Below are 14,041 nucleotides of genomic sequence, written 5' to 3' on the forward strand. Positions count from 1 at the left end.
AGGTGGCTCAGTGGGTTGAAGCCTCTGCCTTCGGCTCAGGTCATGATCCCAGGGTCCTGGGATCGAGCCCCACATCGGGCTCTCTGCTCAGCAAGGAGCCTGCTTCCCCTTCTCTCTCTGCCTGCCTCTCTGCCTACTTGTGATCTCTGTCTGTGAAATAAATAAATAAAATCTTAAAAAAAAAAAAAAAAAGAAATACTCAGTGAGTGCCAATCATGTGCTGGGTCCTGGTGGTAGGGATACAGTGGGAACCAGAGAGACGATGTCCAGACCTTATGGAGCCTTCCATTCCCACCGGGGCGACAAGCCACCAACCAACAAGTATAAATTTATAAACATGAAAGTATCTGGGAGTGGTGTATGCCTTTAAAAAAAGAGAACATGGTGCTGGGATAGAAACTGGACAGGACTGGAGAGTCAGGGAAGGTCTTTCTTGAGGACATGATGTCTCTGAAGATCTAGAAGGAGAGGGAACAGCAAGCCATGATGCCTGGGAAGAAGATTCCTGACAGAGGGAACAGCCTTTGCGAAGACCTCACTACACTAACTCAAAGACTACTTTTATTATCACTCAAGCCACACCCTGTCCACTCCATAGAAGCAGCACGTACAGCTGGGAGGACAGCGAGCTGGGCATCAGAAGTGGGTTCAAATCCCACTGCTTCTCCTAAATACCATATGGTCTGGGACCATGAACAACACTCTGATCCAGCATCCTGATAAATTAAATGATCCCTAATCTGAGGGTCTGTAGATGGTTTACACTCCCTCAAACTCCTTCCTTTCTCCTTCTTTCAACCCACCCACCTCTCGAAGTAATCATGATTTCCTCCAGCTCCCTAACTCCCCACTCCCTAATTGGCCCCATGAGTGGGTAGGTGGCTGGGGATCAAGGAAGACAGATACAGGGATGAAGGCAATTATGTGAAAGCGGATTTGTTGCAGGATCCTATCAAATCACTCTCTGAGGCTCCATTTCCCCATCTGTAAAATGGGAATACTCTCCTTCTCTTGCCTACTGTGCAGAATTTGATGGGAAGATAAATGGAAATGCCAGATAAGGAAGCCACCCTGCTTTATACAGTCATTAGAAAGGGGCTTCTATCTGCTTCTGGATCATTTGTATCCTAAGTGCTACCCTGTGACCTGAGCCTAAGCAGAAAGGACAGAGACGGGAGGGAATGACAGAGTAAATGCCAGACACTTTACAAATAGTATCTGATTGCTTAGGACCAAAGCAGAGGTGTCATGAGAGGGAGCCTTCTAAAAACACAAGAACTTAAGGGCCTGCTCTCGAAGATTCTCATTCACCAAGCCTGAGACAGCTCCAGACGTATAATTATCATTTTTTTTAATTACACAGTTGATTCTGATACACACTCATGGTTGAGAACCACTGATTAGTTCTACCAACCCTGGAAGGTAGGACGTATTAGTATTCCCATGTGGGAGCTGGCTAACTAGAGCACAGAGAGGCCGTCTAACTCCTGGATCACACAGCTAAGATTTGAAGCAGACAGTTTGCTCTCATTAATCATAAGGCTACATCATCTTTTTTTTAAAATGTTATTTTAAAGTAATTTTTAAGTATTTTTTTTAAGATTTTATTTATTTATTTGGCAGACAGGGATCACAAGTAGGCAGAGAGGCCGGGGGTGGGGGTGGCCTTCAACTAGCCCTGAAGCCCTCCAAACTCCGCTCCTGAGTCCCGTTTCCCAGGAGGGACAACCCAGACACAAAGAAGCCTTGTGCCAAGGCCACAGGGCTGCCTCAAGCAGAGCCAGACCCCAGGGAGATCCTGCGTGGGGCTGGATCCCAGGACCCTGGGCCAAAGGCAGAGACTTAACCCACTGAGCCACCCAGGCGCCCAATTTTTAAGTATTTTTAAGTGATCTCCATATCCAACATAGGGCTCGAACTCACGACCCCGAGATCAAGAGTTGCACCGAATGAGCCAGCCAGGTGCCCCAAGGCTACACAATTTCTTGAAACCAGTCTTACATACTTCTGCTACCCCATACAGCCCTGTAAATACAAAAAAGAACATCTCACATTAAGAGACGACATTAACTTTCAAAGCTTTTATGGCTAGACCAAATCCTTATTCACCTGGCATTATTCGGGGGGGGGGGGATAACTTATGCTCACAGGAAGCAAAATTTGTAGATAACTCTGGAACTTTCCGCTTTTCACTGACTTCCTGTTATAGATGGTAACACCAAAATCTATTTCACTTTCCCTTGCTTCCTCCAAAAGAGAACACTGAACAGAATGTACCTGTCCTTGGGGATGACCCTGTCTCTACGACCCATGAGCTCATTTGTAACTTCATATGGGATATTCAGCAACAAGGGGCCTCCTTGCCCCCCAGTGCTACAGTCCACGTGTTTCTGCCTCTGGTAGAACTGTACCCCCCTACCCCCTGCCCATCCCATGCCTGCCCGGACACACAGTAACAGAACCGTCTTACTGCTCCTGAAGTCATGAGGTGTGGACAGGACCGCCAAGCCTGTAAGAACTGTGTGTAAGCTAAGAGTGAGTTGGCCCTAAGTAGGAAGTGTGAGGGGTGATATTATATAGAATAGGGTCCTTGAGTGGTTTCTGAGCCAGGCGAGATTGATATGACATCGAGTTAATTAATCCTCTTGGGCACAGAGTGTGGTCACTGGTCCCCAAGTGTGCCCTCCGTCCTTTACCTCCCTGCATTTCTTCTTTTCTTCCTCCAGAGTGGAGGCCAGCCACCCCAGGCCCTCTGGAATAAGCAGAGGGGCAAGGGACATAAGGCCCAGTGTAAGGTGCTGGTTTCAATCTCCTTGGAAGATGTGGAAAAATTTGACCAGACAACTCCCTGCAGATTCTAAGACTCTGAGGCCTTCCCCAGTTGAACCAGAGCAATGCCCTGGAACAGACTGGATTCCTAACAGCAGTTTAACATTCTACAAAGACCTGTCCCCGGGAGGCATGTTCTGATAGGGGGTTCTGGAGGCTCCAAAAAATATTTGCCTTTGATTTCTTTGTGTGCAACGCTTATCTTGGAGACAAGGGCAGTAGGCCCCTTGTGGGGACTGGTACAAAACCTCCCCCAACTCCCCTCACCCACATGTCCTAGCACTGTTGCAAGCAGAGAAAAGGCCTCTGGGGCCAAGCAAACAGTTGGTGAACTTCCTGAAAGAGCAAATAGCATTTTGTTCATTCAGACAGTCAGTCGACCAGTATTTCCTGGGGGCCTACAGTGTACCTGCAGCTGTTAAGCCAGGGTGGGGGGGGGATCTGATGGCGACCCAGATGGATAAGGTTCCTTTCCTTAGCGATCTCCGGTCCTTCGTGGGTAGAAGAGAAACAGTCAAGAATAAACCCAAAAACAAAGGTTATTGCAAGCTGGGACCAGGGTTTCACATTTACCAAGGCTCTGGGGAAGGCCAGGGGTGGGGACAGTGGGCCCTGAATGAGCATAAATGTCTACTCCCCACACAAATCCTCCCCCAGAGCGACTCCTCTTCCGCACCCCTACCTCAACTGTAGGGGTGCCGCAGAGCCCCCTGCACTCCATGCCATCTCTCCCACATCCCACATCACTTCCGCCAGCCCCCCCAACTGAGGCCAAGTGCAGATGTCACCCATGCCCCCATTCCAGCCCCTTCTCTGGGCCGAGCAGGATTAGCCACACTGCAGTGGTTAAGACTGAGTGCTCAGAGAGGTTAAGACAGTGCCCTGAGGCTCAAGTCCCAGCCTTGCCACTCTCTGCCTGAGGGATATGGAGCAAGTCACTCATTTTTGGTTTGTCATAGTTCCAACCTCACCGGATGGATTCAACCTGAGGACTTAACAAGATGATGCCCCCAAAGGGCGCAGCCTAGCACCTGGCACGTACCAAGCGGTCATCAAACGTGAGCTGTCTTCTATGAGTACTGCAATTAATAACAATATTAATGAAAACCTTATCTGATTCCTCACTGCCTGCCAGGTGCAAAGTCCTGACCAGGATGGTCAAAGCTCTCCCCTTGGGCCAGCTTCCCTGTCTATCCTTTGGAGTGGTGGGAGGGCAGGTCTAAACTCAGCAGGGGGACAGAGTACACAGGAAGGGCACACGAGAGGTCTCTAACAGACTTCGGGGATCGCAGAGCAGAAAAGGCACACCTGCAAGAGGGGTAAGAAGAGGCCGCAGCACTCGCGCTAGGCTGGGAAGGGGTGGGGAGAGGAGATAGATACCTCGTGGGAGGAGTCCTAGTGACCCCCTGGTACAGGGAAGGAGCTGCAGAGTGGCACAACAGCACGACCTCCAAAGTCAGCCTCAACCTACTCAACTGTGAGATGGAGAGAAGAGTGGGGACTACCTAGTGGGGTTCCTTGGAGATGACCTGTGACTATGAATACTTTATGTGAATAACTTAGCTCAGGGCCAGACCAAGTACCTTGAGGCCAGCCCCTGATCCCAGGCCCATGTTAAGAATATGGTATTGGTCTGTCCCTGCAGCAGGGGATACAGTGTTGTGTGGTCTCCCGCTAGCTGAGGAATAGACTGGCAGGTGGACAGGCATTTGAGGCCTTGAATGCCAGACCTAGGAGCTCGCCTCAGCAGGCTGTGCAGGGTGGGCCTACAGACATTTTCTGCTGTTGGGGCTGCAGCCTGGGATTGCCAGCAGCACCGAGACCCGGTCATCCTCGGTGTCAAGGAGCCAAGACAGGGCCCTCCCTGGTGTCCTGGGTACCACTCTTCTTGGGAGGAGGTTGGGACCAGAAATAAAGGCTCCAGCAGCCACGTTGCCAAGGCTGTTTGCCATGGCAACCTCAGGGAGCCACTCGTGGGCCGGCTGCCGCGACTGCTCAGGGCCTGGTTTCTAACGTCTCCTCGCTCTCCCTCTGCTAAATGGCTGTGTTCTGCCAGGCAAGCACAAGGAAAAAACACGGCCGCAGAGCTGCTGGGGAACATCCATCTCAGACGAGCAGGGCTCGCCCGGCTGAGTTCCCAGACAGTGGGTCCCAGACAGCTGAGTGTCTGCCATCCAGAGCCAGCCCTGCCCACGCAGACAGGAGCTCGAAGTCCGGTCCTGCGCCTCGGCTAGGTGATCTGAAGCCAATCCTGGTCCGCTCCCAGCCTGTTTCCTCACTTCAAGGTAAGGGCACTTGAGTCAGACAGTCTGTAAGGCCCACCCAGCTCCCCCAGAGCTCAATTTTACATGGGTGTTTACATTGTCAATTGGGGTCAGAGAGGTTAAGACACTTGCTCAAGGTCACACAGCCAGTAAGTGGTAGGCGCCTGGATTTAAATCCTTGGTAGTTAAGCCCCAAAGGTAAGAGAGCTCTTAACCACTTTCTGATACTTCTTCTCTCTTCAAGTAGCATCTAACTGGATTTGATTTTCTAAAAGTCAATATTGCGTCCTTGTTAAGGCTGGATGGGATTCCTCTTCAGCTCCCCCAGAAGCACAGGGGGAGAGAAAACACAATACTCTCAACGAGAAACCTCAGGGCCTCAACAGGATCAAGGACCTAGAGCTCAGTGGGAAGATAAATGGCAGGCTCTACAAGGTGTGTGTCTGTTTTCTTACTAACAATGGCCCCTCCTGACTGAACATTCCTAAGCACTTTACAAGGCATCATCTCAACTAACCCTGAAGGCCTCCAAACTCCCGAGTCCCATTTCCCAGGAGGGATGCTCCAGACACAAAGAAGCCTTGTGTCAAGGGCACAGGACTGCCTCAAGCAGAGCCAGACCAGACCCCAGGGCTCAAAGCCTTCTCAGCCACCTAAACAAATAATTAGAGCAAATGTTTGTTTTCTTACCTAAAAGACCGAGCAGTAATTACAGGCCTTTGGGGATAATTAATCAATGACCTTAGCCTCCCATTTATAAGTCTCTCTGGTCTCCTACCCTACCGCTGGGCAGCAAATCAGTCTCTGCCCTGAAGAACAGGCAGGGTGGGGGGAAATTTTTACTAAAGAAAGGGCAGGGTGGGGACCCCAAGAAACCTAGCTGCCATCATGGGCCTACAGACCCTGTGCCCCGTCTGGCTGTGGGCTTCAGGTCAGACGCCTCCCCTCGGTCCTGTGAACCCAGGCTTCTGACCGGGCCACCTGGGCAACAGTGTCTCTCTGAGGACTATCCACCTGTCTATCCCCCAAAGCGGAGACTACCCCACCACCACCCCCAAGTCCTGATCCTAGGACAGAAAGGATCTGAGAGCCTGGCACCTGGGCCTCCTCCAGCTAGAATGGCTTCTCCATCTGTGCCTCAGTGACCCTCTTCTGGAAAAGGCAGCGGGGGAGCGGATCCTCTCCAGCCAGCCTCCAGAGCAGCTCAGGGGCCAGCGTCCCAGGTTAGACCCTCACGTGCTGCAAAACCCCATGTGTGGACCCAATCCCTGCGCGTTTACAAAATGGGGACAACAGAACCAACCTCCTGGCTGTAGGGAGAAACCGTGTGCTAGTACTAAAAAGTCTCTCCACAAATACATGCCGAGACAGTCACGGATAACACGACGCGGTGTGTGGGTGGATGAACAAGAGTGGCCATGCGTCCAAAATGGCTGAAGCCGGGTGATGGGAGCACAGGGACTCACTACACCATTCTGCACACACACACACACACACACACACACACACCCCGCCAATCCTTCTCTACGTGCTGGGCATCTGCCACAGGAACGTGTTTCACATAAAACTCTTCTTCAGAGAGCCTGACATCTAATCATCTAAAACATTCTTCTGCCCCAAAAATCATCTACTTAATGGGTAACCACAGAGTCAGCTCAGGATAAAAATTCTACTTCTTTGCCCTCGCAGGGCTGTCAACCAGAGCGGTAGGGGAAAAGCACGCAGACCCCAAAGGGACTTAAGTAGCGCCGTCCACGTGAGGATCAGAGGCAGAACACTTGGTGTTAGGCTCTCCCTAGAGGACAGGTGTGGGGATGGGGAGGGGGGCGGAGCTTCAAGTGCAGGTGAGCTACGAATGCCTTTAAATGGTGGGGGTGGAGTTGTGGGGGCGGGGCGCATATTCCAGGCCATTCCACAACCATTTATCACACTGCCCCGTCTCAGGAACACAGCGGGCTACAGATAACAAAAGGAGTGGTGTCTGCCCTGAAGGGACTCCAGGGGGCGGGGGGGGGGGGGGGGGGGGGGCCGCACACTCATTCACTCAGCGAGGACGTAGAATGACTGAATTCCAGGCACTTGTCTATTCACTGTGGGGGGAAAAACAGAGAACAAAAACAGATGAAAACCCTTGCCCTCGTGGAGCCTGACAATCCCGAGCGATTCCCTAAATGACTAAACTTCATGGGACCTCTATCAGGAAAGATGTCTATTATTTGGTGCTTATTACACAGCACGCACTGTGTTAAGTGCTTTAAATCCAGTCGCCATTGGGTTTGCGTGGACTTCTCACAACAGTTTTAAATAATGGAAGGGCAGAGAGGTTATGTGACCCACCAAAGGTCTCACAGCCAGCAAAGAGCAGACCCGGAGAGGCTGCCCTCCAAGGGAGTGCGGAGGCCAACGCAAAGGATGGAGACAGAGAAGCTCACACTTCCAGGAAGAATATTCATGACACCCCTGGGGTGGGCACATCCCAAAGAGAAAGCAGACCCATCAAGATAAAGTGCCTAACTCTCCGGACTTCAAGAACCCGAAGGCCCTTGAACATCAGGGTTCAAGTTTAGGCTTGAATGTAAAAGTGCTGGAGAGCCATGGGTGATGTGTGAGAAAGGGAGTGACATCAGACATGCACTCTAATAACTGCAGGACTCCCATAGTTGTGAAAGGACAAGGACCTAGATGGGAGGAAGGGGAGAGGAACCGAAAGCCATTCAATCCAATTGATTGTGCATCAATGAGTGACACCTGAGTACCTTGGAAGAGAAATAGGAAATGGCCCAGCTCATTCTCTTCCAAATGACTTTATCTGGGTTTCCTTCACCTTCACAGAATAAGAATTATGCTTCCCGTTTTTACATAAAAAAGATGGCAAGGAATTATGCTTCCCTTTTTTGCATAAAAAAGACTGCGCGAAGGGTAGTTTGCATTATACTTAATCCTGCCCTTCTAAAGGGCGTTCAAAGAGAATTTCAAGTTTCCTCAGCAGCCAACTGGCTGCTCCTGGTTTTACATACATTTAAGTCTCAACCCTAAGAGTTAGTGCCTTTGATCCCCATTTCAGAGACTGAGACACTGAGGCCTAAAGAAGCAGAGGGCCTATGAGTTGTCTTCTCTCTGCAATGTTCCTTCGTTTGCTCTAGGTGCTAGAAATACGGTGCACAGAAACAGAGTAGCCCCTGCCTTCTGAGCTTGGAGTCATGTGGTCCCGGAACCGGGCCTCTGATCCTGGCTGTTCTACTCACTCCAAAGCAGGGTAGCAAGTAGGGTATGTGCAGCAAGCCAATGAGTTCTCTGAAACTGTCAAATCCTCCTCTCTAAAATGGTAACAGTCGTGGCACCTCCACTTTGTAGAATCTTTACAAGGATAAAATGCAACCATGCAAAAAGTCTTGGCGGTGCACATGGCATCTAAAGGGAGCTCTAATGTGGAGGACCATGCAGGAGGAGCTAGCTGTGAACACTGCAATGCTCACGTTATGACCTCACTTCCAAGCCCAAGCCCCCATTTGCAAGGCTGCTTCTGACTCAAACCAGTATCCCTTCTATTATTCCAAAGAGAGAGGGAAAAGGGTGACTCATCCCCCAGCAATAGCGGTGGAGCTTCTGGCTGGCCTGCACCAGCTGGGGAGAGCAGAGCCCCAAGGTGAAGGGGAAGTAGGAGCCCCCAGGGCCCTGCTGCTGGGCCATCGCCTCTCTGGGTTCATCCTCACCATCAGTACCAGCCAGGGAGCCCCAGTGAGAGCAGAGCCCCTGCTTCAGGTACAAAAGGCCAGCAAACCTGTCCCCTTCTGGGCTCAGGTCTGAAGAAGTGACTCCCCCTGTTCTCACACAGGTGGAGGGTGGGCAAAGACAGCCAGCCAAAGGGTAGCCAGCTACCCTTCCACCTGCCCCTCCAGAGCCGGGAACTTTGGATTGGAAAAGAAGTTAGCCCCGGCTTCAGGGGCTGTGGGAACAGCAGCACTGCAGACCCAGGAACTGGACACTAGATGTTCAAGCCACCTGCCCGGTTCTCTGAGTGATGGGGCCCCTTCTGAGTACTCAGATCCAGTTTCAGAATAATAAGGGGACAGGATCCCAAATGAAAAATGGGCCAAATTCACAAACATGACATTTCACAGAACAGAACCTAAGTGGCCCATAATTATGGGGCGGGGGTGGGGGGGGAAGCATCACAAGTGATCAAAGAAATGCACATTAAAACAAAAGGGTCAAAGAATTTATTGATGAACAGACTGGCAAAAATGAAAAACAATTAAAATATCAAGAGTTATCTGGCTATGGGGAACCAGGCATTCCCACACAACGCTGGTTAAGTGTGTAAATTAGCACAATCCTTCTAGAAGGCAATCCAGAAATGTGTTTACCAAACGCCTGCAAAGTTCCTTTGACAGAGTAATTTCACTTCTAGGAATTTCAATGAAGGAAAGAAGACATATGCAGAGACATTCATTTAACGTGGCTTACAAGCACAGCAACAAAAATTATAAACAAATTAAATGACTAACAACAAAGGGCTGATTAAATACATTGTGGTTCAACCCTCAATAAAATACTATATAACCATTCAGATATAAGACATGAAGTAGAATATTTATTGATGTGGAAAGACAATCACAGCATATTGTCTGGAGGAGAAAAAAAGCAATACAACAGTATGATTCCAAGTTACAATGAATATATAATGAAAGACTTCATTTTTGTGCGACCAACAGAATCCATAGGAATCGATAGGAAAGAAAAGTCTGGAAATATATATAAAAATTAATAGTGGTTACCTTTGGATAAGATTACATATTTTCAATATTTTCTTTATGCTTGCCAGTATTTTCTAACTCTACTATTAAGTATTTTTCAGCGATAAGGGATTGGACCACATGATTTATAAAGTTGCTGCCGACTCTGACATTTGGGGCATCTATGGCTGATGTCCCAAGTGACTTCAAATAACCCATATTTAGTGTGGGCTTACTGTGTGGCCTCTGAAGCTATAGCTTTCTGCATTCCTCTCTACCCATACTCACTGCCCAGCTGTCTTAGGGGCCACCCTGGCCTCTTCCCCTGTCTGTAATTCACATGCCTAGCCAAGGGCTGAGCAAAGGAACTCAGCATGGTGGCAGGTGCCATGGGGGCACAAAGAGATAAAAGGCACAACTCTAGCTCCAGACTCCTCTACTGGGCCACAGGACTCACATACAAAAAAGTACTTGGTTGCATAACATAGACTAAGAAAACCAAAAGAAAAAGAAAGCAGGGCAAGCCTGGAAAGGCCTGCTCGAGAGGGCCATGCAGGAATGGGGGGGGGGTGAGGGCACTGGAGGCAAGGGGCACAGGCTGGGCAAAGGTGAAGCCAACCCAAAGTCCTCTGGGAGACATGCCCCAAACCTGTCCAAGAAACTTTCACAATCCCTGGTCTGCAGAATTTCTGAACTTTGGCCTGAATGAGTAAAAGTTAAGTCTCCTAAACAGAAATCCTCACTCTATCTGACTCTGGATTAGCCACCGAAGACAAATCTTTCTGATAAAGACAATAAATTACCTTTTTATTCACTTTCCCCACCACTTCCTAGGGGGAGATGGAGGGGAGGGTTAGGGAGGGGCTGGAGGAGGAGGAGGAGTCACCAGAACACCCAGACATCTCACATGCAAGCACTGCTCACCCCCACCACCTCGACCTGGTCTTCTCTTCGGCAACACCAGCCTCATTTGACAGATGGAGGAAAGGAGGCTCAGAGAGTTAAAATGGCTTGCTCTGGGGTCACCCAGCCAGAGAGTGGGGAAGGCGACTCCACTCAGGCCTTCTGACTCCAAGTCCAGTGCTATTTCGAGGTAACACACAGGACCTGGAGTCAGGAGCCCTGGGTGGCTCTGTCACCCGCTGGCTGCGTGGTCCTGTACAAAGCCGCTCACCCCTCACAGCCTCTATCCCCAACTGTAAAATGAGGAGGCACGTGATGGCCCGCCTAGGTCCTCTTCCGGCTGGGCTCTATGAACCTTCTAGGGGTGGCTGCAAAGCTCCCCTATCAATTACATTTCCCAAGTTGGGCCGGCAAAGATCACCGGAGGAGCCTCAGCCTGTCACGTGGTTAAATAAAAAAAGCAAACGTCCCAGATTAACTTTCACTGCGCTGCTTCTGCTGACACCTGATTACCCAATTTTCTAGTTTCCTTGGGTGAAATATCCCTACAGAGTAAGCCCGCTGGGCGCCTAAGAGGACAAATAGTTAATTATCGGTGAGCCAAAGAACACTAAAGATGGAGTTAAAACCAGGGTCCAGAACAGACAGCTCCTGCTAGGGGTCCCTGAACGAGTCTCCAGCTATCTCAGGCCTCCTTCACCCGAGTCTCAGTCCAGAGGTTTGGAGCCCCCCCCCCCGCCCCCAGGCAAGTGGGAGGGCTGAGGACAGAACTTTCCCAAGGGGAACTCGGTCCCACCCGCACCCAGTCCCTCTAGCCCCGGCTGCCGGCCGGGGGTAGAGAGTGGGGGCACAGGGGACGCGGGACGAGAGACGGGCAGCAGGGCGGTGGTGGTGCTGGGACTGAGATCTGCCATCCGAGCAGACGTGGGCGCGGGGCTAGCGACGGCGCCCGGTGACCGCCGCGGGAGCTCCACTGCAGTTTCGTCAGAGGTAAAGGTACGCGCCTGGCGCGCGCGGCGTGTGCACACAAACACACACACCCGCGCGCGCAGACCGCTCATCACACACTACCCCCCCGGCCCGAAGAATGCGCGATCACACGCCACCAGCCCTTCGGCCCCCGCCCCGAAACCACCCCAGCACGCCCGCCACCGACCACGAGGCCCCGCGGCTCCCTGACGCATGGATGTCTGCAGCGAGCGAGGGCCGGCCCTCTCCGGAGCGTGGCGGGCTTCCTCTCGGCGACACCCGCCACGCCGCGCCGTCCCAGCCGCCAGCCGGGAGTCGCCGCCCGAAGCTGAACGTCTCGGCTTGCTGCGTCCCTTCCAAGTCGCGTCTCACGGCTAGGAGTCAGCTTGCAAGCCTCTCCCCGCCCACCCGGTCCCATGACAGCTGCTGCCGCCCAAAGACAGGCAGATTATAACTAGAAGCAAAGTTTCCCTCTCTCTCCTCCCACCGCCCGCCCCCCCTCCGCCTTCCCCCTCCGCCTTCCCCCTCCCTTCCAGTGTTATGCAAAACGAGCCGGCACCGGCGCTCCGACTCCAGGTACCAAACCAGCCCTCGCGAGCCGCGCCCGGTTCCGCCCGGCGGGCCCTCTCAGCGTCCAGCGGTGCGCCCGCATCCGGGGTCTCCTTCTCGCCTCCGCCGCATCCCCAGCCTCCCGGCCACCCGCAGCCAGACGCCCAGAGAAAAAACCCTAACTATGGGGCCAAACTTTATGCTTGCAACAGGCATGGGGTGGGGAAAACCAAGGAAGGGGTGGGGGGCGCGCACGCCTAGCGCGGGCATTTTCGGTGGTAGCTTGTCCCAGGAGCAGCCCCCCACCTCGTCTCTAAGACATCAGCGCCCTCGCAAACACACACCCCCCCCCCCCGCCCCGGCACACCAAAGCACCCTCTCCTGTCACGCGCGTGTCGCCGGTGGGGCTCCCAGGCGCAGCCAGAGCCCGGGACGCCGCCTCGCGTTCCCTTCCCCCAGCATCGCTGAGCGCGCACCGGGGCCGCGCGCCGCAGGGGGACCCAGGCGCCCCCAGACAGTCTTTCCACCCCCATCCTGCCGTGCTTTCCTCCCGGGGGGCTCCGCCGGTAGCGAAACCAGGAAGGTGCTATCTCTGCCGGCATGTCCACGTGCCCCGCAGCCCCCTAAGCCCTTAGCCGGCAACTGGCAGGAAACTCCGCGCTGCGGGCGCCGACGGGGAGCCGCGGGGGGCCAGCAGCAGCACGCGGGGTACGGGAGACCCGAGGACCAGGGCACTCCGGGGACGGGGACAGGCGCCTGAGCCCGGGCCCCAAGTCCACGTGAAAGTACGGCAGCAAGTGCCGGGAGTCTGAGGGCGCGCCTCCGGCACCCAGGGCCAGCCTCAGGGTCCCCTACACCTTGGCGCTGCTCCACCTCCCCAAGGAAACGCGGTACCCCCCACCTCTGCTGGCGGGGGGAGCGGACTCCAAGCGAGCGAGGCTAGACCCTCCCCGGCGGCCGTAGCGGCCCCCACGCTCCGGCTTGCGCGGTGCGGGGGGGGGGGCTCCGACTCCCTGCCTCTGTAACAGAGCATCGCAAGGCGCATGGAAGGGGGGCTCTGCAGCGGGCACCCCCTTTCCCTCCAATGCGCCCACCGCTGCCTCCCGGCCTCCGCGGCTGCGGCGGCAGCCCCCGCAGCTCAGCACCCCTGTACCCCGGCCTACGGCCCCTGCTGGCCGTACCTGCGTGTCGGCGAGATAGTTGAGGAAGAAGGAGGAAAGCTCTTCGTCCAGCAGCGCGCCGCAGTCGTTCCCCGCCATCTTCCAGCCGCGGCTGCAGCGTGCGGCGGAGTCAGCGCCGAGCCGGCCGGGGGGAGGGAACGAGGGAGGGAGGGAGGGAGGCGGGAGGAGGGAGCGAGGCCGGCGGGAGGCGGAGGGCGGAGCTCAGGCCCGGGCTGCCGCAGGGCCTCTGGCTGCGGGGGCGGGGCCGCGCGGTGCCCGCGCGAGCCGGGGGTCGCGCCCCCACTTTCCTGCGCCACGTCTGTCTCCGCTGTCCTCGCCCGCAGCCCACGGCCGGGAGGAAAGCGCCCGCAGCCGGTGACGATGCCCCAGACAGCAGCCCGATGCCTGCGCAGCAATGCGGGCAGCCCCCTGCTCCTGCCGGAGCGAATCACGTTGCGTTAGCGCTGGGCGGGTCCTTTGAGACAACCTGCTTCTGCACAGCTGGGGAAACTGAGGCCCGAGAAGGTAGACTGTGTGTGAAGTCACGGTGCATGTCAGTGGCAGGAAGACAAAGCTCAGGTCTGACTGCCTGAGCGATTCCAGTTTCTCTACCTGAGCTGCAAGCCCAGAG

At 53.9% G+C, this 14,041-nt stretch overlaps 1 protein-coding gene across 2 annotated transcripts in view; it reads right to left on the minus strand.

Moving 5' to 3' along the window:
* LOC111140980 (PPARG coactivator 1 beta) overlaps positions 1–13,552 on the minus strand; it is a 104,545-nt gene extending 90,993 nt beyond the window's left edge. For both annotated transcript variants that reach the window (XM_022493270.1, XM_022493269.1), the window contains exon 1: positions 13,432–13,552. In XM_022493270.1, the coding sequence (XP_022348978.1) occupies positions 13,432–13,509 (78 nt within the window). In that variant the 5' untranslated portion in view covers positions 13,510–13,552. The remainder of the gene's footprint in view (positions 1–13,431) is intronic.
* Positions 13,553–14,041: the final 489 nt, after the last annotated feature.

This window comes from Enhydra lutris, unplaced genomic scaffold (assembly GCF_002288905.1).
Source record: "Enhydra lutris kenyoni isolate GAN:26980312 unplaced genomic scaffold, ASM228890v2 scaffoldscaffold5, whole genome shotgun sequence".
Classification (NCBI taxonomy): Eukaryota; Metazoa; Chordata; class Mammalia; order Carnivora; family Mustelidae; genus Enhydra; species Enhydra lutris.